Here is a 23,993-nt window from a genome sequence, read left to right as displayed (position 1 = left end):
GCATCGTAGCGCCTAAATGGATGAACCTATTTGGATTTTGGTTTCGTTGAAAATTTAATTTAACGGAGAATGTTTGTAGCTAGGTTTCAAGCACGCGTTTAGGGTTCCCTACCTGAAAAAAACTAAACACTTTGCGATGATGTTCAAAATCGGTTCAATTTAGAAAAGGCTTTAAGGAAAACGATAATTGAATGGAGAGTCTTCATAGATATTCTTGAGTTTAGGGATCTGTACCCGAAAAATTTGTCGGGGGTTCGGGGGTTGTAAATTTCACTTGCTGTAATGAACTTTTCATAATAGAGTGACACTTTTTGCCATTTGTTTTTACAGATTTTGGATTATGGATTTTTATTTCCATAAGCGGCAGACAAAAATATCGTAAAAAACACGAAAATCTTACATAAGTTCTATATACTTACCCCACAAATAAAATATTATTTTTCTGTATTGTTAAATTTATCTTAATAAATCTTCAAATTTTAACGAAAAAGGTATTGAAATCGAAATCAGTACAAAGTTTTATTGTTAATATGTTCCCTTCATACTGAGCCCACAGTTTCGATGTAAACCTTCAATGTTTCAAGCACTCTCTATAAAATTAATCCTTGGTATTATACAATAATAATATTGAATTGATTAATTAATATATACGAATTATTCTACATTATACAATTATTTATATAATGAATTTGCGTTATAGGTATTTGTGAACTAGAAACTGTATTATATCTAGCTAGAAAATTATAAATATTAATTATTAACTAAACATGTAGGCAGTCGGTGTTAATAAATTTTCTGATAATACTTTGAGGTTTAATATTTAAAGAATACAATTGCAAATACTTTAAGGTAAGTTCTAGGAACTTTAATTTAATAGTGCGAGTATGAACAATATTAAAAGTAATACTTTTTTCTGTGAAACTAATATTTACAGAAATATTTAAATTTTTTGAGTTTTAACACCCGAACTAAAAAAAGGAGTTGTTATAAGTTTGACCGCTATGTGTGTGTGTGTGTCTGTCAGTGGCACCGTACCGCCTAAACGGATAAACCGATTTTGACTTTTTTGGTTTTTTGTGAAAGGTAATTTAATGCAGAGTGTTCTAAGCTCTATTTCAAGTGCAAATTATATAGGATTCTGTACTAAAAATTAGCGATGATCTTCTAAATCAGCTCAGTTTGGAAAAGGCTTTAAGTAAAAAGCGATTTAATGGAGAGTCTTCTTAGATACGTTTCAAATGCGAGTTAAGGGTTTCTTAGCCGAATAATTTGTCAAGGGTTTTTTAAATTTTGTTAATTTCCCGTGAATGAATTACAATAGGCTAGGTAAGGTTAAATTGGCTGTCCATGAGAGTGACGCTTAAGCAATAGGCCCATTGTGATACCAAATTTGTTTTTTACTACCTGCTACGCTGACAATTTCATTTATCAGCTCGTCAATTACTTTGAGAGGCTGAGTACACCTCCTTCATGCATATATCATGCACTCGCAATCATTAAAACCCATCACAACCATTAACTATAAATTAATTTTTTGATGTGGTGGCGGGAATTGAACCTGCTACCCTAGGTATACCGTGTAATAAATTTGTATAATATTTTATAAAAAATTTTGACAAAGAATGCTTACAATTATAATTAATTATATTATACATTTATCGATTTAATAATTTCTCGCCAAAACAGACATTTTTATTTCAATCAGCACCTGGACTATTTATTGCGTATTGTTAAAACTAATTTGTATTTATCATGCATATTATATAATAATAATAAGGTTTGTATAATGTACCATTGTAAATTGCTAGAATTTGCTATAGTATAACAAAGGGCTGGCTGGATATTATTTTCCATTCGATTGTGTAAAATTTTATGTTATTAATTTATTAATTAATAATAAATCGTAAAATTATAATAATTGATATAATTTATTATTATTATTTTATTAAAATTTATGGTTTTTTAGTTCAATTGAAATTTTAATGAATCGAATTAAAATTTATTTATATAACTTTTAAAGTATTTAAAATTTAAAGTATTCAAATAATGTATGTGTGTTGAAAATCGAAATTTATTAAACTCGATTATCGGCGGAAATTAATTATTTATTATTAGGGCTTCATTGGTTAAGGACCTTACTTCATCGGGTAATTTTTTTCTTATACTATATAATCATACCATTCTATTGACTATTTTTGCATTTTGTAAAACTTCAATAGGCCTTTGAAGTTCTTCCTAGAAAGTGTCAATTTTTTTTTTTACTCTCTATGACTGTCCTTTGCAGATACAAATTTTGAAACGGGGCACACTGATTAACTAACTTTCAACTAAACTACAAAATTTTTGGGTAAATTTCTATTACCTTCATTAAAATCATCTCTCAAAAGAGATTTTTTTACGAATTAATTGTTTTCGAGTTTAAATTTTGTACATATAAAAGTCACAACTGGATTGCAGAAAGTTTGTTGGTTAGCGGAGATGTGAAATGTGTACAACTTTCTGCTCCATAAACTTATCTCATTTCCTCGGGAAAGGAAAGATAGATAATACATGACAGCACAAAGGAAAAAACAAATTATATTTGAATTAAATTTATTTGCTTCGAGTTTCTTAAGCATTCCAAGATAATAATATATCATTCATTCGAGAAAATTTTTATTGAAAGCACTAAAATTAGACTTAGAAGTTACAAACTTTTGGTCAAGGCTACTATAATGGTAATAATTAAGTCCTCCTATCAAGAAACAAAGACATTTTTTCCAATTGTGTGACAGCCGCTTGGTATTTAAAATGATCAATAAATTATATCCACACGTATAAAACTAGATTAAAATTTTAAAATAACCAATTGAAATTCTGTGAGAAAATAAAGTGTATAAAAAATACGGTTAAAAAAATATCATATTCACGTTATTTCCTATTTACACATTAATTCTCGATATACTTGATGCATAACGACAAAAGCATACTGTCACATCAATCAACGTCCAAGAAAATTTTGCCTCTCAAAGATTTTTTTATTTTTTTTCTTTCTTTTTTTAGAATAAATAAATCTGTTTTAATATACTTAGAATAACACACAGTATTTCATAAGAAAAACACTTTAGTTCGTTGGGTTTTTTTTCTTCGTAAACATTTGTATTTATTTTACAAAATGTACCAGCCAATTCTTTGTAAGGTAAATACCTTGACGTCGTCTAAAATAATCTTTAACCCTATAAATAGGAAAAAGATTATTTTTGAAAATGATTAAGTTTTCTTAAGAAATAAACAATGCTTAACAATGCAGAACCAAATGATTTTATTGAAATGGAAAATTTTTGGCTCAAATAAAGCTGCTCGTGGATTTATCAAACCGATAAAACAAATTTTTTTTAAAAGTTAGGTTAGGTTAGGTTATATTGGCTGTCCACGAAGGACACACTCACGCTATAGAGCCTATTGTGATACCTTATATGTGTTTTACTACCTTTACGCTGACAATTTCATTTATCAGCATTTCAGTTTCAGAGGCTGAGTGCACCTCCTTCATGCATATACCATGCACTATATCAGTCCATCACAACTTTAACCAACTGAGCTAATAGGCAGACTTTTGAAACGTTACTATACAAAATATTTTTATAAGCAAACAATTTGTTTTTACACAAAATAATAGGTTGAATATAGTTACTATCAAATTTAAATAAAAATACTTTTTTAAGAATCTTAAAGACCGATATATTCGTACATGTAAAGTATACTTCGAAAAAAAAAAAACACAGCAGATTCGGCAAAATCATTCACCCTCATTTACTAATATCAACTTAGAGATAGCATAAACATGGATGATAAAAGGTAAAACCTTACAAGATTATTTTCTTTAGAAATTCGATTTTTTTAAAAATGTAATATTATTATTTTAGTATTCATTATTTCCGTTACATCTTGTGTATAAATTGAATTTTCCTTAAAAAAAACACCATTATATTATATCTTTTATTACAACAATAATGAAAAACAACAGTCAACTTCTACACTTTTCTGATAAATAACAAATTTTTAGTATATTCTATAAACAAACAAACGTATACCTACTTACTAAACAGTTTGGTTCAAAAAATGAATCTCAACCACCTTCTCAGTTTCTCAAAATAATCGAGGAGCTGAAATCATCAGCGGAACGATGATATCACAATGGACTTTATACCCTAAATGTGTCCCTCGTAGACAGCCAACTTAACCTTAAGTTTTACAAATTTAATACATACGAAGCATATTTTCCATTCCTTTCTAAATATGATATTTAAATTAGAATAGATAATTCTATTTTCCGACTTACTAAAAAAAGAAATTTATTGTTGGTAATAATTTCCTAAATTATTAGAGAATGAAAATAAATGCATGGCACATTACCAGGTTTAGTTTTACCAAAACAGGTGATCCAGGCAGGATTGCCAGAAAATATTCAGCAAGTAGCCTCACAGTAGTATTTTGAAAAGAGCCTAATGTGCTACTTTTACATTTTGTCTTTTTATTTTATGGAGGAATTTTTGTTCTTTTTTTTTATGACAAATGCTTCAAAATAGCTAGTAACACAAAAAAAAAATTTCATAGCACTTGCTTGTCGAAAGTAGCCTAATTCTTCGATAACTAGCACTATCTAGCAACCCTCGATCGGGATTGTTGTTTTGTCTCAATTTGGCATAATCTTGGGAAACAAAATTCATTAAACATATTTTTGTAAGTTACCGATATTTTATATCGAAGTAATCAGGACACTTCCTTTCATTCCGCACTGTAAGTTCTATCATTCTGGGTATTTTAAATAAATTTACAGCAATTCATTAAATAAACAATTTCATGATGATCAGAACAGAAGCATCACAGTTTGAAGGATTTAAAAAAAATAAAATACAAGTTTATTTTTCTTAAATTTTTCCTTTATGTACATATTATTTTTCCCTTTCCAGTCATAAGTTTATGTATGTAAATCCTTTCAATTTGTTCATTTTATATTATGGTTCAGGAGGAAAACGGAAAAAATCCGTGCGAAGTGGTTGCATCGATAAATTTTCATATAAGTTAATGTTATCGTCCTGTCCGCTATTTTTCACCAAAAATTGATCTTGGCTGGATCTTCACATCAGGGAATCGGCATTGATCCGAGAAGAAATTTAAGTCCTTCAGTTTTCCAAAAATCATTCTTGGAGATAGGTTGGTGAAATTTGGTGCAAAGCGGCAGTTAGGTTCATCATCGCTACTGATTTGAATATCTTTCGCAATTCATGTATACCAAGAAAAAATTCCTGAAATTTATTCAATCTTATGCCAATCCGCTGATTAGGGTTCCGAGATAAATTTCTATTAAAAAAACGACAAATAGGATGGAGGAAACGCCTAGTAGAAATTTTCCCATGCATCTCCCGAATCATTGTTAGAGAATAGAAAATTTAAATTCTTAAATAATATGACATTAATTGAATGATTAAAATTCATTTAAAAAAATACAGTTTGTATGAGAAAAATATTTTCATTTCTTGAGAAAGTTTATTATCAATATTTTTCTTAGAAAAAGTGTTTTGACGTATAAAAGGAATCACTTAATGGAGTTTCATAATATTTTGATACGTTATTTAATACAGTTATACCAGGAGTTGTGTTTTGTATAATTTTCCGGAAATGTTTTTACATGCCAAAACGATAACGAGCAAATAATTCATACAAACGCGATCATCATATCTGCAATGACGCCATCCCCAAAAAATGCAAGGAAGTCTTTAAGGAGTTCTTAGTTGTGCTGAATTTATAACCTTTTGAAGCTTTTGCTTACGAAGTCCTACATCCACATCAGCAATAATGTAATAATGTACCTAAGACCTGACCTAAGTAAATAAAATTTGAAAACAGAACTAAACTATTACCAAAATTTGTATATTTCATAATGTGGGATGCGTTTCTGTAGTGAACATGTTATAAAAATACCATATGCGAAGGCATTTAGGTCAAATGGCAGTCATTTTAAACATAAAAAAAATGTCACTTATATAACATTGGCTGATAAGTCCCCGGTCTGACACATAAATGGCGTCGCTAGTATTAAATGCATATTATTTTTATATAGTACCAACCTTCAAATGATTCGTGTCAAAATTTGACGTCTGTAAGTCAATTAGTTTGTGAGATAGAGCGTCTTTTGTGAAGCAACTTTTGTTATTGTGAAAAAAATGGAAAAAATGGAATTTCGTGTTTTGATAAAATACTGTTTTCTGAAGGGAAAAAATACAGAGTCCGGAAACTCATTATCAAGCCAAGTTTTTGCTTCCACTGTATTTTTTCCCTTCAGAAAACAGTATTTTATCAAAACACGAAATTCCATTTTTTCCATTTTTTTCACAATAACAAAAGTTGCTTCACAAAAGACGCTCTATCTCACAAACTAATTGACTTACAGACGTCAAATTTTGACACGAATCATTTGAAGGTTGGTACTATATAAAAATAATATGCATTTAATACTAGCGACGCCATTTATGTGTCAGACCGGGGACTTATCAGCCAACCTATTATTATGAAAATGTATTACATTTTCAGAAATATCGATAATTGAAAATCATTAGATAAAAAAAAAAAAAAAAAAAAAAAAAAACGAAACAAAATATTAGGTTAAAAACAGTGAAGTAAAACAGCCAAACATCATTTGTCACACTCAAGTAATTCAATGCCTCATTGGTTTCATTCTTTTATTTTTTATGTAAGCCATTTTTTTGTGTATATGGTGACGATTATAAATTTTTACGTAGCATTTACTATCGTATCATTTATTTATTTCTATATTTTTTTTATTTATACAGAATGTTTTATGAGTATAAAGTTAAGATGCGTTTCATAATGCTTAGTATTTCTTGAGATTATAGAAATCTACTAAGAGGTGTTGGATTTGAACACCTCAGAAAACTACTTAGAGGTGTTCAAATCGTTCTCACACGTTCCAAGATTGTTTGCAAATATTCTTAAACTGCGCGAAAAAAGTTATGATAGTTTTTGAATTCTTATGGTGAAAGGTGGGGTACGGTGGGGCATTAGGAATAAAATATTGAATATTAATAAGATAGTAACATTTTGCTTATTTCCTAAGTCTCATGCTTTACTGAAAATGGTTTCAAACAATGACTTACTATTATGTGTTAATTCTAAAATACTCATCTATTCTTTCTCGTATCATGAAAAGTCTTTCTTGAGCACATTAAAGTGACGCAAAATAATTATCATAATTTGATCTTCCTTTCTTTTTTATTGCATTACAAATTTAACTTTCATGAATGGTTTTCGGTCAGAATTTGGACAAATATCCAATCACAAGACTCAAGTTTTTAGTTTTTGTAATGAAGTACAATTTCTCTTGAAGTTCAGAAAAACAACCGGTTTTTATATGTATTATATTTATTAATATAATTTTTATTTGTCAACTTCTAGATAAAATTCTTCGTTAAGTTAGAGATTTTTAGCTTTTTCACTATAGAGATATTCGTTCTACTCTTCATGTGCTTCTATTACCCATATTTTCAGAAAGTTTAATAGAAAATCGTCCATAAAGATACTTTGCAATCGTCATATTAACTACCTATCGATTCGCAAATTATTTGAATTTCTTGGAGTTTTATTAAGTTTATATTAAGTAAGAGATAACATAAAACTTAAGCAAAATTGGAAGTAAGAAGTTGTTTAACATTAGAGATGAAATAAAAGTTTTGACAAGAGGTTTTATTAACCAAAGATACAATATTTATTAATTATATCACAATTTTCTATTATTTTAAAGTCCTAAGTTATTCTATCCAGATATTTTTTCTATATCCTGTATATATAAAACAAAAAAAGTTTCTTTATATTTTTCCTGAATCTGTGGATTTATTTTCACTAATGATTGATTTAGTATAACATATTATAGCATCAATCACATTTAGCTGTCATATACAGCTAACATTCTTTTTTTTGTTTTGTTTTTAAAATATCCACTTTTATTAGTCTTTGAATCACAAAAACAAAAACAGATCACAATATTGTGAGTAAAAAAGAACACAGTTGAATATTGTAGGTGTAGCTTTCATGAATAACCAGGTCATCAAATGTACAAAATAGGGAATATTGATAAAATTTAAATTTGGTTCAAAAGTTTTTTTCCGTAACCTTAGTGGCTGGACACTTTAACTAAATCATTATTTAAGTAATTCATATCTTTTTAGTTTCTTAAAATTAAAACGGACATAACGTTGACATACTTTATGATATTAATTACTCATATTTTGTATGGTATTATATTGAGTTATATTGTTCTACGAATTTTTATTAGAAAACTTAATAATAGCGAGTGTAAATTCTGTATTGCAAATTCATTTTTTAAAGTGTAAATTATACATTGAACTATCATCAATTGACAGATCACGTTTCAAAGACTGCGTTTAAACATCTCAAAATTATTCTGTATATTGAAATATTTGTTTTCATTGAATTAACGCATTTTTAAACAGTATTTATATTTTTTACTATGTGATAACGGTGTAAACAACGAACTAAAAATGTAAAAAAATACATGAATATTCCCTATTGTACGTTTTCAGAGTGTTGTAAACATGGGATGCGTTGAGCAATAGTGTAGGTTTAAAAAACTAAATAAAGATAAACAATAATTAGTTTGTATTTATGAATTCTTGTTCATTTCACAGCTAACAAAATAGTAATCTAATAAATATAGGTATAGTTTACTTGCTCAGTTATAAATAATGATTAATAAAATAACGCCTAAAAAAATAGGCGGTATATCTCTGATGCTAATATGCATTTGGTCCAGTTTAGTCCCTGCTGTCTAGGTTGACACAGTTCTGCGAAATGAAATTTTGTTTTCTATCTATAATAAATTTCTAGCATATGATTTAATTAAACCTATATACACCAAACTCTTATGATTGTGGATTTAAACGTGATTTATAAACATGTGAATTTGGTTTACTTCAATAGCAGCAACTTCTATGTTTTAACAAATGAATTCGTGAATAAATAAAATTACCAATTTGGAGTTAAGAATTCTGTTCATTAAGCATGTTTACAATCAGAAAAGTTTGATGTGCTTTGTGATATGGAAGTTGAAATAAATAAACTATATTAATTTGAAAAATAAATAAGCATTGTTATTACTATGGAAAACATTCTGCTGAAATTGTTTAAAAAAACATACTTACTTTTCAAAAGCACAAGCTTTTATTGTACTAAAAAGTAGAAAATAATTATTTCTTTGAGTCACCCATAAATGATCATTTTTAAAAGCTGGAGACGCACAAAGTTTAAATATCAAAGAAGATATCGGAGAACCTCAAGCTTTTACATATATTTGTTCTTTAAAAGTATTTTTTATTAAAAACCAACAAATCAAATATGGTGGAATCTATGGCAAAATCAGGTCATGATTACCATAAAAATGAATTGTCTACATCCGATTAACCTAAGTTGTTATTCGTATTTTTTTTTACAAACACTTTCATTTGATACCCATATCATAGCATACAAAATGACAAGTTGGCCATCTTGGGTGATCAACCATATTGTATTCAGAATAACGTCACTTATCTTTCCATGCATTGTGTTCTAAATTCGACTAGTCCTAGATTTCAGCTCAATCCTTTGAGGATAACTGCTATAAAATTCAGTTGTAAGCCTTGACCCAAACATATACACTCACTGTCAAAAAAAGTGCCACAGTTAAAACATTCTAAGCGTACTCATCATATGTTATGTTATAATAGTAACACTTAGAATGTTTTAAAACGAGCATTTTTTGTGACATTGAGTATACATACATACATTCCATACATACATTGCTAGTAAAATAACCTCTCGAAAAAAAGCATGAACCAATATCTAAATTTTTAAAACAAAAATAAATCATATTAATATCTCATACCGTTTTGTTTTCTCCTATACATATATGAAACTAAACTATTAACAATACACGTATCTTACCAGCATTGAGATTTAAGATCATGTGAAAAGCAACAAGCTTTTATTTTAAATTCATCCTGTAAATTATAAAGTCAATGTCTTGAAAAATTGTATTATCAATTAATAAACACATATGTGATCAAAAATTAATTTTCCATTTTCTTTTGTTTACAGTTATAATGGTTGTTGATAATATTGTTGGTGTTCAAATTAATTATGTACGTGTACCACCTGCTGTTCGAAATAATTCTGGTCATCCAGTGGTATTGGACTGTGATTATACGGTAAAACCAGATGATACTGGTCTAGTAATAAAATGGTTTTTAAATGGTGCACCAGCTGCAGTCTATCAATGGATACCACCGAAGCGACCACAAAGTTTAGGTCCATTACGTGGCCGTTTAGATTTAAATTATAAAGTGTCTGACGATCCAAATACAATGCATCGAGCGTTGAAAATCTTAAACCCAACAACAGACATATCAGGGGAATATAAATGTTTTGTATCGACGTTCAATGATGAGGATTTTAGCGCGAGAAATATGATTGTATTCGGTAAGTTATGTTTTTTGAATGTAAAAAGTGTGAATGAATTGATTGAAAATAGGATTCTTAAGTAAGTGTCTGTTTTTACGATCATCTTAATAGCTTAGAACTTTTTATTAAGTAGTTAAAACCCGGGTGGGAAGAATTAATATAAGTCAAAAATTTTGTCCAAAAAAATGTTTTCTAGCTATAGACTTTACTTTGGAAAGCTTTAGTTTATAAAATTGAGATAAAACTTAATAATTTTGGTTTCATAATGGCTAAGGTACATAATTTTTGTGAAGGTCAAATAAACTTGAGGTTTAAATTACCAAAATGATGAGAGATAAAATTATTTGATAGTTTAAGCCATATAATTCTCCATATCCTATCCATTTCCTATATATTATCTAAAAATATTCATTCCTTTTAAAAAAAGGTACTTCATTAGCCATTTTATCTTAACATATTGCTGCCTTTCAAAATTGACAAAACCAGATGACCCGTTTCAACAACGTTACTAGAATGATTCAAAATAGCGAATTTTCTAAAATTTCATTTATTAACTATATTGTTTCCGCTATGTATCGGAAAAATTTGTTTGCAGTTTTAATTTTACTTTGTCGAGTTTCTTCACAATTTGAAATCAAAATTGAAAACCATAACTAAAAATAAAAAATTCTATCTTAGGAACTCATTCCAGACCATGTTTCGATTTTGAAAAATTAATTGAGCATGCCGTCATAGTTACTAAAAAAATTTATTTGAAAGTTTGTCGGGAGTTCGCACGGAAAGTATTCTCATAAACAAGAGTACCTCGTTAAGGTATAGACCAAATCCTTCGTACGTCATTATGTATTTTTATCCTTAGATTCCTTGTCTCAAACATTAATGTATTACAGGATTTATGTCACAGTGTGTAAGGCAAGGAGTCAAGAAACAGAGAAGGGAAAACATATGAGGAGACAATCCGGAAACAGAAAACGGCAAACATGATAACGAAAACTATGTTGGTCAATGGATACAACTGTCAAATAGTTATTCTTGGAGGATTAATGGCAAGAGAAGTGAAAGAATATTATTGACTCGAACCAAAAATTAGATAATTTAAGAAAAATCTTTTGGATTTGAACTATCAGATTTCATAAAAACAAGTTTTTATCTGCTACACATGATAAACATTTTAACTCTTATATTCAATGCTTCAATTGTAACTTTATATTTGGGATTTAATCTTTATATTTCTGATTTGAAAACATATCTGATTTCTTAACCTCAAAGTAAGTCATAATAATGATCTTTCTCTAACATAAAATATTTATTTCATACCAAAAAGTTATTTTGAAACAATTATTTTCCACATGTCGTTCTCATGTTTCATTACAATATACAATTTTCAAGGTTTTTAGTTAAAATTTCAAACAATAGCTACGTTATACACTTTTTTTTTTTAAATAAATAAACCTATTGTACGCTTAAAACGTACAAAATTTATCGCGTGACTTAACGAATATTTTCAAATATTATATAGGAAATGGAATGTTATATTGTTTAAACTATCAAATAATTTTATCAAAGTCAATAATAAAATTTATAATATCTCTCATAATTTTGGTAATGGTAATTTATACCTCTAGTTTATTTAACCTTCACAAAATGTATATACCACAGCCGTATTAATTACTATCCATATTATTAAATTTTCCAATAATTTTATTGAGTTTCAAATCAGTTTCTGGGAACTAAATTGTGGCTATGGTAATTTATTCTTGAGTACAAAGTCCAGCAAAAAGCATTTCGCTAAACCGTAATAATTTTCGCTTCACTATTTTATTTTGCTACAAGAATTTTATTGACTCCAGTCGAAAAATGTATACACACAATGCATGAAAGAAATTTACTTTTGTGAGTAGTTTTTTTTTTTTGAGTTTTTTTTTTTGTCAAAATTCTGATAATGGTTCATTCACCACCCAAAAATATCCATTTTTTTGTTATTCTAATGACAAGACAAATAAAAGACATACACCATGTAAACTAATAGTTGGGTAAATCTACCGGGTTTTGATAATTAATTCGGAAAATTATCTGAGAAGGGCACGACCTTCTGCACGTGGTTTTGGGACAATTTATCTCTTCATTGTTTTCTTTGGTGGTGTTTTCTTGAATATATCTGCTTCTATTGATCGGATTAAGTAGAATAAAAAAAAATTTAGAATTTCTACATTTGCTATTTGACCCTGAACATCTTAAAAAAATCGCAGTAACCTCATATTTTTAACTTTCTCTGACAATTTTTCAAAAATTGAAGGAATTGAATTGAAATGCTAGAAAAAGATGTAACTTATGATCATAAGAAAGCGCGTTATATTTTAACCTGAAACAAAACCTCGGTTTTGAGAAAAATAATTTTTCTGAAAAAAATTAGCCTTCTACCAAAATTTAACAAATTGATTATCAAAATCCAGTAGGTTTACCCAATTATAAATTTTGCGTAAAACCAGAGACCTTGAAAGTGGGATCCAATTTTCGTTCAGGGTTTTCTGAAAATCATGACTTAGGCTCTACATAGTGAGTTTTTATTTTTAGACCTTCAAAAACCTATTTGATACGGCACATAATTCACTCTACAAACTTTTTTTATTCAAGCTTTCGTAAAATAGATTCATGTAAAAATAGGCCATGAAAAAGCAAAAAGACACACGGTAATGATCTAAAAGTATTCCGTTTTGGTTTCCGGTGACGAAACTAAAAACTGGCTAGCCTGTAAACTTTTTTTTTTAATTTCATAAATAACATCAATCCAAAAAGTTCAATTTTCCGAGACATACCTCGAAAACAAAAGTTTAGTCTTATAATTTGATCACTTTTTTCTCATCGTTTATTTCTTTTCCAAACTTGTCTATTAGAGTTGATGCCACCCAATATTCAAATTAGATACGCTCAGTGATGTTAAACATTCATATTATAAATTTCCATACTACGACAATTTAAAAAAAATACTTTAACTGTGAATACATTTCCAAGTGTAAATTTTATATTGAAGTTAAATTCTCTTCTACAGGGTGGTCTAAGATATAACAGCAGCAGAGCTTCATCAAATAAAAGATATCGTAAAATAATGACAATTTCTAACTTAAAATTGGGAAAGAATCCTCCTAGATACAGAGCTAAGGATTCTTCATCTAAAACTTAAACTTATGGTGCGAAATTATGAAAACCCGCGGCGTGCTATCACGCCGTTTCGAAAAAAAATCTTTAGACCCACTAGCTTTATTGCAAATACAATAAGTTCATGCAATGCCGTATAACCAGAGCACAGAAAGTCAAATTTTTAATTTTTCTAAGCAGCCATCATTTGATTAAGTATAGTATTATTTGATGAAGTGCTGCTATAATAAATGAAACCACCCTGTATAACTATTGGGGGTTGCATGATTATTATAGAAAATAATGAATATGACGTAATAAAAATCATAACGTTTAAAATTGGAATTGGTTTTTAATGATATACCAAAATGTAGGTAGTATGTATGGTTTTTATAAAATAAAGGATAAAAGATATATTTTGGTCTATTTCTAACGAGCATTTTGGTGTGATACTAAATTCGTTTTTTTTTCATTTTAAATTATAGTGATGTAACGAAATTATTTAAAAAAAACACTGGTAATATTTTTTAACGTTCTTGAAATAAAATTTCAGTCGTTTTAAAATAATCTAGACACATATGCAATTGTCGGTTTTGTAAACAACGAATAGATACGACGCAACGAATACCTTGGAGAAGCTGAAAATTGAATCAATTTTAACTAAAATGAGCAGAAATTTTTAAGTTTCTTCGTGGCCTATATTTTGAAAAAGTGCTTTTTCATTTGGCAAGCTCAAAAATATATATTATTTGCATAACGCTAGTAAAACTCAGGAAGTTACAACGTTTCTTAAGAAAATCAATCTGAAAATTTGTGTCAATTTTTGTTTTTCCTTTACTCTCATTATCTTACGGTCTATTTTCCAACGAGAACTTTTGTAAATGAGATCGTAAATATGTTTTCAACATTATCTTGATAACGAATTATACGTTATAGAGTTTTATCAAAATATTTAAAAAACATCAATTTTAACAAACCAGTATCCAGTGATATTTACGGATTTCTACTTGTTTTTGGTCGTAAAATTTAAAAAGTTACTTCCAGAAAGGTGTTTAGTTTTGTTGGCCAAATGGTCTTTGAGATGCCTTCTCGGGATCAAAATAGTTTCCAGATTGACAACCGTTTGAATTGTATAGCTAATATCTATCTGACTTACACAAATTAGTATTATTTGTACAAAAGGGGATCGGAATAAATTTTTTTATCACTTCATATGAAGAATTCTCACTTCATGAATAGAAAAGTAAAGTTTATTTTTTAAAATCTTTACTTGTATGCAAAATATGAACGTTGAAAATTCCTAATTAAACAAAGAGGAAGATACCCACTAGTGAAGTCTTACGTGGGTATCACCATAGAGATTACATATAAAACTTTGTTTTACCAAAAGGAGATAGGCGTCTTATAATTTACATTTTTAAGGGTAATAAGGCCAATTCGTCATCAAGATTATCCCCTTTACGGAACATATTTTTCTCAACTTAAAACAGACTATGCTTGAAACAGCATTATACAGCGTACAAAATTTTTTCGTTACATCACTATTAAAAGCATATTACACAGAATACGTAAATAAATATGTATAGAGGAGAATTGGGATCTATTTATAAAGATGGTGTTTTTGTATTGTTTGTTATAGAACCAGAACAGCAGCTCGTACTACGTCAAAGTCCACCACTTTTAGGGGTGGTAAATATCTCCTGTCGAGCGACCGCTGTGTATCCCCAGCCGCACATTACCATCTACAATGATCCTGACAAAAAGTCCAGGTAGTTTGTTATATAATATGTATTCTACTACTATACTAAAACAGAGAACATGCATGCAATATCATGATATCTTTTTTTTTTGCCTTTTTTTTGTTACTTTATTACTTTATATACAGGACGTTATTTTGTGAATATGTGTTTACGAAGGATGATACTTTTCTTAGGCATCGAGAGAGATGGAATATAACAATTTTTATGCATTAGTATAATCATTAGGGGACACATTTGGATACTGTTTTGTTTTTTTCTGTAAATTTATGTGAGATGTTTAAATAAATTTAATTTGTTTATAAATTTGGAGCTTACAATTTTTCAGTCTAATTTAATTTTTTTACGTGGTAGTTTCAAAAATAGGTATAAAGTATTAAAATAATCATATAACAAAGAGAGATGTAAAAAGATTAACGTATTTGTGTGTCTGTGTATCTGTGTGTCTAAACGAATGAACCGATTTTGATTTATGTTTGTTTTAGAGGTAATTTAATCGAAAATGTATTCAAAGAACTATCTCAGTACTGTTGATCCTTTGTATGATGCTGCAAATTTTTTAAATTGACAATTTCAAAAATAATATAGTCACTGATATACAGTATGTTCCCTCTTTTGTTTCTATAGTGATTTATTTTTAATATTTAATATATGGAAGATGGCCATAAGTAAACTAATTTTATAGAGCATTAATTCATAAGTCATCAGTCGAAGTATTTTATACTTTTTCGGCTTCTTTAAAATATCAAGTTTTTTCTAAGAAATTAAAATGTAACGTTACACATACAAATACGAGTCTAGTATAATGATTTTAACAGATTTTAATTTATGTTACAATTGGCTGAGTTAATTGTTGAAATACCATGTAAAGACAATATTGATTATGCAATCGTTTGTATTTTTAATCATATAAATAAAGAAAGATAGACCAACATACATACATACATATATGTCACACACACTTATAAAATACACATAGTATAAAACAAGTCGCTTTCTCTGTCCCTATGTCCCTATGTACCTATGTCCCTTTGTATGCTTAAATCTTTGAAACTACGCAACGGATTTTGATGCGGTGATGCGGTTTTTAATAGATAGAGTGATTCAAGAGGAAGGTTTTTATGTATAATACATCCATATTATAGTAGAGTAAGGGGTTGAAATAGGGGTTGAAAGGGATATGCTTCAAAAACTAAAACTTGTGCATCGATTAAGCTCAAATATTGACACGATATACAACCAGCTTCAAAGATCTATTGTTTTTATCTACTTTTAACCTTCGGAGGGTAGAAAGGTGTAGCGAGAAAGTGGGAAGGAATTATCGAATATTTACAAATATACCTAAGTGGGGTATCAAATAAAAGAGCATGACGTGTACATTACAAAACTGTTATCCCACGCAAGGAAATGTGGAGGGAGGGGTGCAAGTAGGGATGTTGCCCAGCAAAGCGGGTAGTTCACCAGGGCCGGATTTAAATGTCTGCCGCCCTGGGGCACTGAAGAAAATGCCGCCCTATGACTGAAATTTTATTTTAATAGTTTTGATATCTTATTTTTTAAGAATTAGAGTAACTAATTAATTGCAGAAAAAAGAACCGGTTCATAACGAGCTGACCATCTGGTTGCAGATAAAGTTTTTAACGCAATTCTTTTTTCAGTATGAGACTGTAAGACTTCCCAGCGATGCGTCGATGCAGTAAAAAAGTTGTATAAAGTTTGTACTGTATGAAAGAATGAAATCCCTGATACATTATTCGCGTTATCATATGACTGACTTCGACAATCTGAGAGATCAAGATCAAAAAACTGAAGAACAGATAATACAGCAACTAGCAAATCTTCAGCTTTATGTCCAGAGTTCTCAATAAACAAGAGGAAAAAAAATTTTTGTAATTCTTCAAAAAAAACTATATTAATTTATCGATTTCAGAAAAAAAAGTATCAAATTTTATTTGTTCAAACCTTTATGGAAATAAATTAATTATATTTTCATAGTTTTCACTTAAATTTAATATATTATAATATACAAAATTTTAATTTGATACATAATGCATAAATTATATTTCTTGAAAGATAAAATCTTTATTTAAAAGAATTAGTTAATTATATATTGTATAGAAAATGTTTTCTCACTTTCAAAATTTTGCCGCCCTAGAAAATTTACCGCCCTGGGCACTAGCCCCGAAAGCCCCTAGTGTAAATCCAGCACTGTAGTTCACAGCTAGTACTATATAATTTCGCCTAATTTATTCCCTCACGAGAAACAGTGTTATTTAAGAAAAAATGTGTCAAACCAAAGTTGTTCATTTTTTTATAAGGAACATTTTTTACACTTAAATTTTTGTTCTATCTCTAACGGCTTACAAAATCAGACTCATTTTTTTCGTTTTTGAACTCTCGTGTTGACAGACAGACAGGCGGATAGACGGACGGACAGACAGCCGAAAATGGACTAATTTCGTGGTTTTATGAACAACTATACCAAAATTTTATTCGTGGCGTCAATATTTTTAAGCGTTACCAACTTGGGACTAAACTTAGTATACCTTGACATATTTCATATACATGGTATAAGTATACATAAATAGCAAAGAATTAGAGACGAATGGTATAAAAAAACATTCGTCAAATAATATAATTGCGAGTTCAAGATCCACTGTAACAATTCCTGGATAATTCTTCGTTATGACGCACACACGGTATAATAACAGAACATGTTTTTTGAAAAACATTTATATACACATATGCAGTCATTTTTTTCATAATATTGTTATGTTATGTATTATAAAATGCTATTAACATTTTATTTCATGCAACTATGATTTTCAATTTTATTTTTATTATATTTAAATTATATCACTTGATGAATATCAAAACATTCAAACATCAAAAACATATTATATTTAATAAATAATTGTATTTCCTTTGAAATCACTATAAGGAAGGGAAAGTGGGACACAGACAAACGATTTATTGTTGTTATTGTTAATTTAAAGACAAATTAATTACAACAATCGGTTTCTATGATACTATTATTATTCTGATCCAATTATCCAGTCAAATTAAAAAATAGGAGTGTAGGTACAAAAATTCGCATTCAGATCTAAGTTGGTAGGATTGATCAAAACACCATGATAAATGAAATTTAAAGAGTCCTCATAAAACAAAGTCACAAAAACGGGTATACCGCGGTTTTAAGCAAAATGGTAGGTTTTATCATAAAATTAGTTCAGACAAAAATTGTAAATCAATTAGTTAAATATAAAAAATGTATCAATCCTGTTTTTCCTAAGAGCCACCGTTTCTGAGATATAACGATTAAAAAAGTTGAAAGAGTTATTACCCTAACCTAACCTAAGTTACATTGCCCGATCTAAAAATATTTTTACTTTAAATGCAGCTTGTAGTGATAATACCTACGTGGTGTACTTATACATATTATGACGATTACAATTCTTCCAACTTTTTGGCTAATAGGAGGCTCTTAGGGGAAAAAATATTGCGACATTTTTTATATTGAATTGTCTGATCTACAATTTTCGTTTCGAACTAGTTTCATGATAAAACTGCTGTTTTGCTGAAAATCTCAAAAAACCCGTTTTTGTGATCTTTGTCTCGAGAAAATTTTTTTCCAGGTATTGGGTTGTTGAGAACTTTTTGGATTTCATGTATGATAATGTTTTGAACAATCTCACAATCTTTGGGCTAGGTACGGTTTTTTGTGAATTTTCGTTAAGGCTTTACTGCAATCCAGTAATTTATTTCAAGTTTGGAATGTATTCTCCAAATTATTTATCCTTTTGAAAATAGTTTATTTTTAACGCAATAAAATAAAGAAATTAAAGCTAACTTTCAAGTATAAATTTTATTACCCTAATTACTACGGTCGAAACAATAAATTGCATATAAAAGTGCATTCACACCTCATAAAAAATTTCTTTGTATAAAGTTCAAACTTTAATCAATATTTAAAACGTGTCAGCTTCAATTAACTGACATTTTTATCGTTTTCATAATCTGTAATTTCTAAATAATTTTAATTTTAACCTACTTCAAGAAATATCAAAGTAAAACAACTAAATCGATCTTGTGCAACAAACAAAAGTGAATTTCTTTTGCAAGCACACTTTGCATGCGATAGCATCGTATTTCCCCATATGTTTGTTAAATCGATTTATGACATAAGACGTTTGAAGATTATCAGCACTTTTCCCGCTTAAATAGATGATACATCACTCCCAGCGCTTCCAAAATAATAAAAGAGATTACGATCTATTTTCACATAAATAAATTTTTTATCTGTGAATTTAAAATATTTTTATGTTATGTCTAAAATAATACAGAAAGTGGCTAGAAAACAGAATAACCGATAGAAAATACTTACCTTAGCTGTGTTCGATTGAAGTCTTGGGCAGTGCAGCAACTATTGAAAGAAGGTTATATAGTTTTCTAAGCTATATTTTTTTATATTTTAACTTCATAAAAAATCATATCATAAAAATGTTTTGAAATAAAATCATAAAAATGTTTTGAAATCAGATTGGATGTAAATTATTAAAGCCTTTTATTAAATCCTAGAAAATATGAAAGGTATAAAGGCTTCTATAACAACATTCTAGGAAATTGGAATTCCTAGAAATCAAAATGAAATAAAAAATCTTCATAAATGAAATAAAAGCTTGATGAAATGCTTGAAGATTTCTTGAGAAACATTTATCTATTTTCATACAATTTACAGAATGAATAACGATAAAATTTGTTACAAGAAAACAAAATTTAGAGAGCATGCAACAATTGACTTGAAATTGAAAAAATTAAACAATGAGTGGTCAATATAATCGATTTCCTCATGAAAACTGAAATTATTATGCCAAAATTTAAAAAAATAGCCTGGCTGTTTTAAGAAGGCTGTCAACACTTGATGTTATTTTACTAGAACGCATGCAAATCTGTTACTGTGCATTTTCAATTTTCGAATCTAACAGATGTCTGCCTATCAAAAGAATGACTTCCATGAAGATGATCTTCAAGTCTGTCCCGTTTAAACCAGCAATCGAATTGTATGAATCGCATTAAAAATAACTGAAAATAGCCACCATGTTATTAGAATGAAAATAAAAATGTAACCGCCCTTCCACGAATACAAAATTGATGATATTTTTTTTACAGCGTTGTCAAAATCAGCAACTTCTTTGTTCCACGTAGCCTAGATTTATTGATTGTAGTATATTTCAGAAACTGACCTCTTATCTAAATATATCAATTCCTTTTTCTAAAAAGCTAATAACATCGAACGATATGACTCTATTTGACCCATTTACTAAAAGTCCTGAAATTTAGTCATCATATGCAAATAATATTTTCATACACAAATACTTTAAGCCAGTAAAGTATGGACTAAAGTAGATAACAGAGAGCAGTACTTACAATAAACACGTATGCTGCTGCTCGAAAGATAATCTAAAATAATATTATTCACGAAAAGGATCATATTTGAAGAAAATTTGTGTGATAATGTTGACCATTAGTTTTAAACATTACCAATAATTTCATATCTACGGATATCTTTTATATCTTCAAATAATGACATTGCAATTATACTTTACACTATACTGGATGTTCCAGATTTGGCAAATTTTTCATATGAAACTTTTTACTCGACTTTCAAGGAGTGGTAATGTTTTCCGGGCGCAATTTGTATGTATGTATGTATGTATGTACGTATGTATGTATATTTGTAAGAAAATTTCTTTATTACCTCGTATCTTCCAAACGGCTCAATGCATTTCAACATTTAAGGAGATATGCAAGGATTGAATAATACTAGGGATTTCAAGAAAACTTTATAAAAACTTTTTTAGATTAACAAAGTTTTCAAAAATCACAACAAATTCCCAGGTCATCGGGCTTTTTATTATTATTTTACCGTTCAAATTTGGCTGCAAAAATTATGAATCATATAAGTTATCCTTTTCAATTGGATATTTCTATATCAAAAAATTCTAGAGAGTGTGATAAAAAACTATCTAAAATATTAAAACAATCTTGTAGTTTATAATAATACCATAAAAATATTAGGTTTTCGATGATATAAAAACAAAATTTTAATTTAATTATGACTTCATCAAAGATCAATCTTTTGATAAACAGAGACGACTAGTTAGAGTATTGATGATTGGAGCGATATGTACATATATTATCAAACTTATAAGCTCACAATTTATTATATATTTTTGTAGTTGTGTGGCACTGTCAGGCTAAAAATAACACATTATTGGACTACAAAGCATATATTTGGTTTATGTATGTACCGTAATAAACCAAAACTTTTTTACAATCTTGTTTGGAAACAAATACCTTAATACGTCATTTTTCTTTAAGGAAACCAGAGCTATATTTAGCTATATTTCATTTAGAATTAACTTTTCAACTACATTGTACTCGACGTTTGAGAAAAAATTCAAACTAAAATATTTAGGCTGTAGAAAGTTTTGTTAAAGGATAAGCAACTCAACCTCGAGCTTATGTACAGCTTTTGGTACTTACTGCACAATATTCCTTCGTTTTATTACTAACAATTTGAATGTTACACGTACAATTTTAATGAATATCATTTTAACCAAAATTCAAATATTTTCTAAAATTAGTTCGTACCCATTATTAAAGTAAATTATAACAACCATTTTATTGTTTTTAAATAATTTATATCTGTTTTGTTTTTATAAAACACAACAAAATTATTATTACCAAAAACAAAAGCATTACTTAAATATAGGGTGCACCTAGAAATATGTTGCTTGAGCCAAAGACTTGAAATTTGACCCACAGGTCAGAAGTGGATGACCATGCATGAAAATGTGTTTAGGGTTCGGATGGAATTTTGTAATTGATTTTAAACTAACTTCCTGGTAAACTAGAGACTTAAAATTGTAAACATAGCCCTAAAAAGCAGACAAAAATACAAATTTAAAAAATTTTCATGTAGGTACCATGTTTTTATTTTAATTTTAATTGTAACTTTTTTTTTCATTATATGTACGGTGGGCTGTCATAGACTAAGCAAAAATACATCATATTTCTTCAAATCATAGACTAAGCATAACTTAATCAACCTACGAAACAAAAAATGTCTAGGTTAGGTTAGGTTATATTGGCTGTCCAAGAAGGACACACTTAGGCTATAGAACCCATTGTGATGATATGTGCTAAACTTGCTCCTCAATTTCAGAGGCTGAGTGCACCTCCTTCATGCATATATCATGCATTACACCAGCCCATCACTACTACAAATTAAATTAATTTTGTTGCGACGGCGGGAATCGAACCCCCTACCCTAAGCACACCGCGGTTGGAAGAAAATGTCTAAATAGTTCATCATTTTTTGAATGAATTCTTTCACAATCTTTACACTCAAACTATACACACTCTATAAACATAAAATATATTTTATTTATTGGTAAAATTCAGAGTATTTATTTAATGACAACATAAAAAAATATGTTTTGTTTTCAATTTTTCTATTTATTTGTTGATTTGTTATTGCTTTGTTTTTACTGTTATTATTCATTTATTTCCGTCATTAATTACATTACATGACATTTATAATTTTGTATATATGTATGTGAGAGGCTTTGGTTCGATGTCCAACAGTGGAATGGTAATGATAGGTAGTTTTAAGTAATGTATGGACGTGCAAGACTAGCGTGTAATGTTTGTTATTAAATAAATGTATTTAATTAATGCAAAGATTATTCAAGAAATCGAAAAGAGTATTCAAGTGGATCCTTAGAGTTAAGATTCTATCCCAAAAAAGTGTTAACTTTTAATTATTTTAAGAATTTTTTCAAAAAATTGGTACTATTCATTAAAATGATATTTGTAATATAGGAACGTTAGTACTAGAATTAGTGATGCGAATTCCTTGATTATTCGTGGCTACAAAACACTGAACTGCCCTTTAATGATTTAAATATGAACTAAGGAGGTGGGTGTAAACATTACCTTAGAAAATATAATTAAAAGAATTATATCTATGGTTTTTTGTTTGTTTATACCATGAGGATAGATGTTTATACCCTCTTCAATCGCCGTTAAAGTGGCACTTAAAGTTTTTTGCAGTCGCGTTTAATCATATTGTTTTGTAGTTACTTAAATGGTTTAAGGCAGAGCAAAGACAATGCATTCATCTTCGACCAAATAACTTTGGTATCAATGGTGGTAAAAAAGACATACTCAGCCGTAAGATTTATGATGAGGCTGTTTATTTTTTTTTTCGACTTTCTATTTTAGCTCTCCCTCTAATAACTCCAATATTTACTAACTTTTGTGCCACCACAATGGCCCAGAATGACCAATCTAAACCGTTTGCAATCGGTTAAAGCAGTTAAATAATAAAAACTTTGAAGGACAATGGGTTTTGAAACGGTTATCACCATCCAATTTCGTAAATTTTGTAAACTATAAATTCTATAATTCTATAAATACGTACAAAAATTTGCAAATTGCCTTCTTGAATCGAGTTTTGTTAGAATACTAGAGGGTTATTACTTGGGAATTCCGAATTTGAATGCCAATATTTTCCTTGCGAAA

At 28.8% G+C, this 23,993-nt stretch overlaps 1 protein-coding gene across 1 annotated transcript in view; it reads left to right on the top strand.

Moving 5' to 3' along the window:
- LOC123302133 overlaps positions 1-23,993 on the top strand; it is a 221,488-nt gene that overhangs the window by 151,225 nt on the left and 46,270 nt on the right. Inside the window, exons 2-3 of the mRNA XM_044884939.1 lie at positions 10,150-10,530; positions 15,287-15,416. Coding sequence (XP_044740874.1) covers positions 10,150-10,530; positions 15,287-15,416 — 511 coding nt within the window. The remainder of the gene's footprint in view (positions 1-10,149; positions 10,531-15,286; positions 15,417-23,993) is intronic.

The sequence above is a fragment of the Chrysoperla carnea genome, chromosome 1, assembly GCF_905475395.1.
Source record: "Chrysoperla carnea chromosome 1, inChrCarn1.1, whole genome shotgun sequence".
Taxonomy (NCBI): Eukaryota; Metazoa; Arthropoda; class Insecta; order Neuroptera; family Chrysopidae; genus Chrysoperla; species Chrysoperla carnea.
Note: the sequence above shows the minus strand (reverse complement) of the source record. Positions and strands in the feature narration are given on the sequence as shown.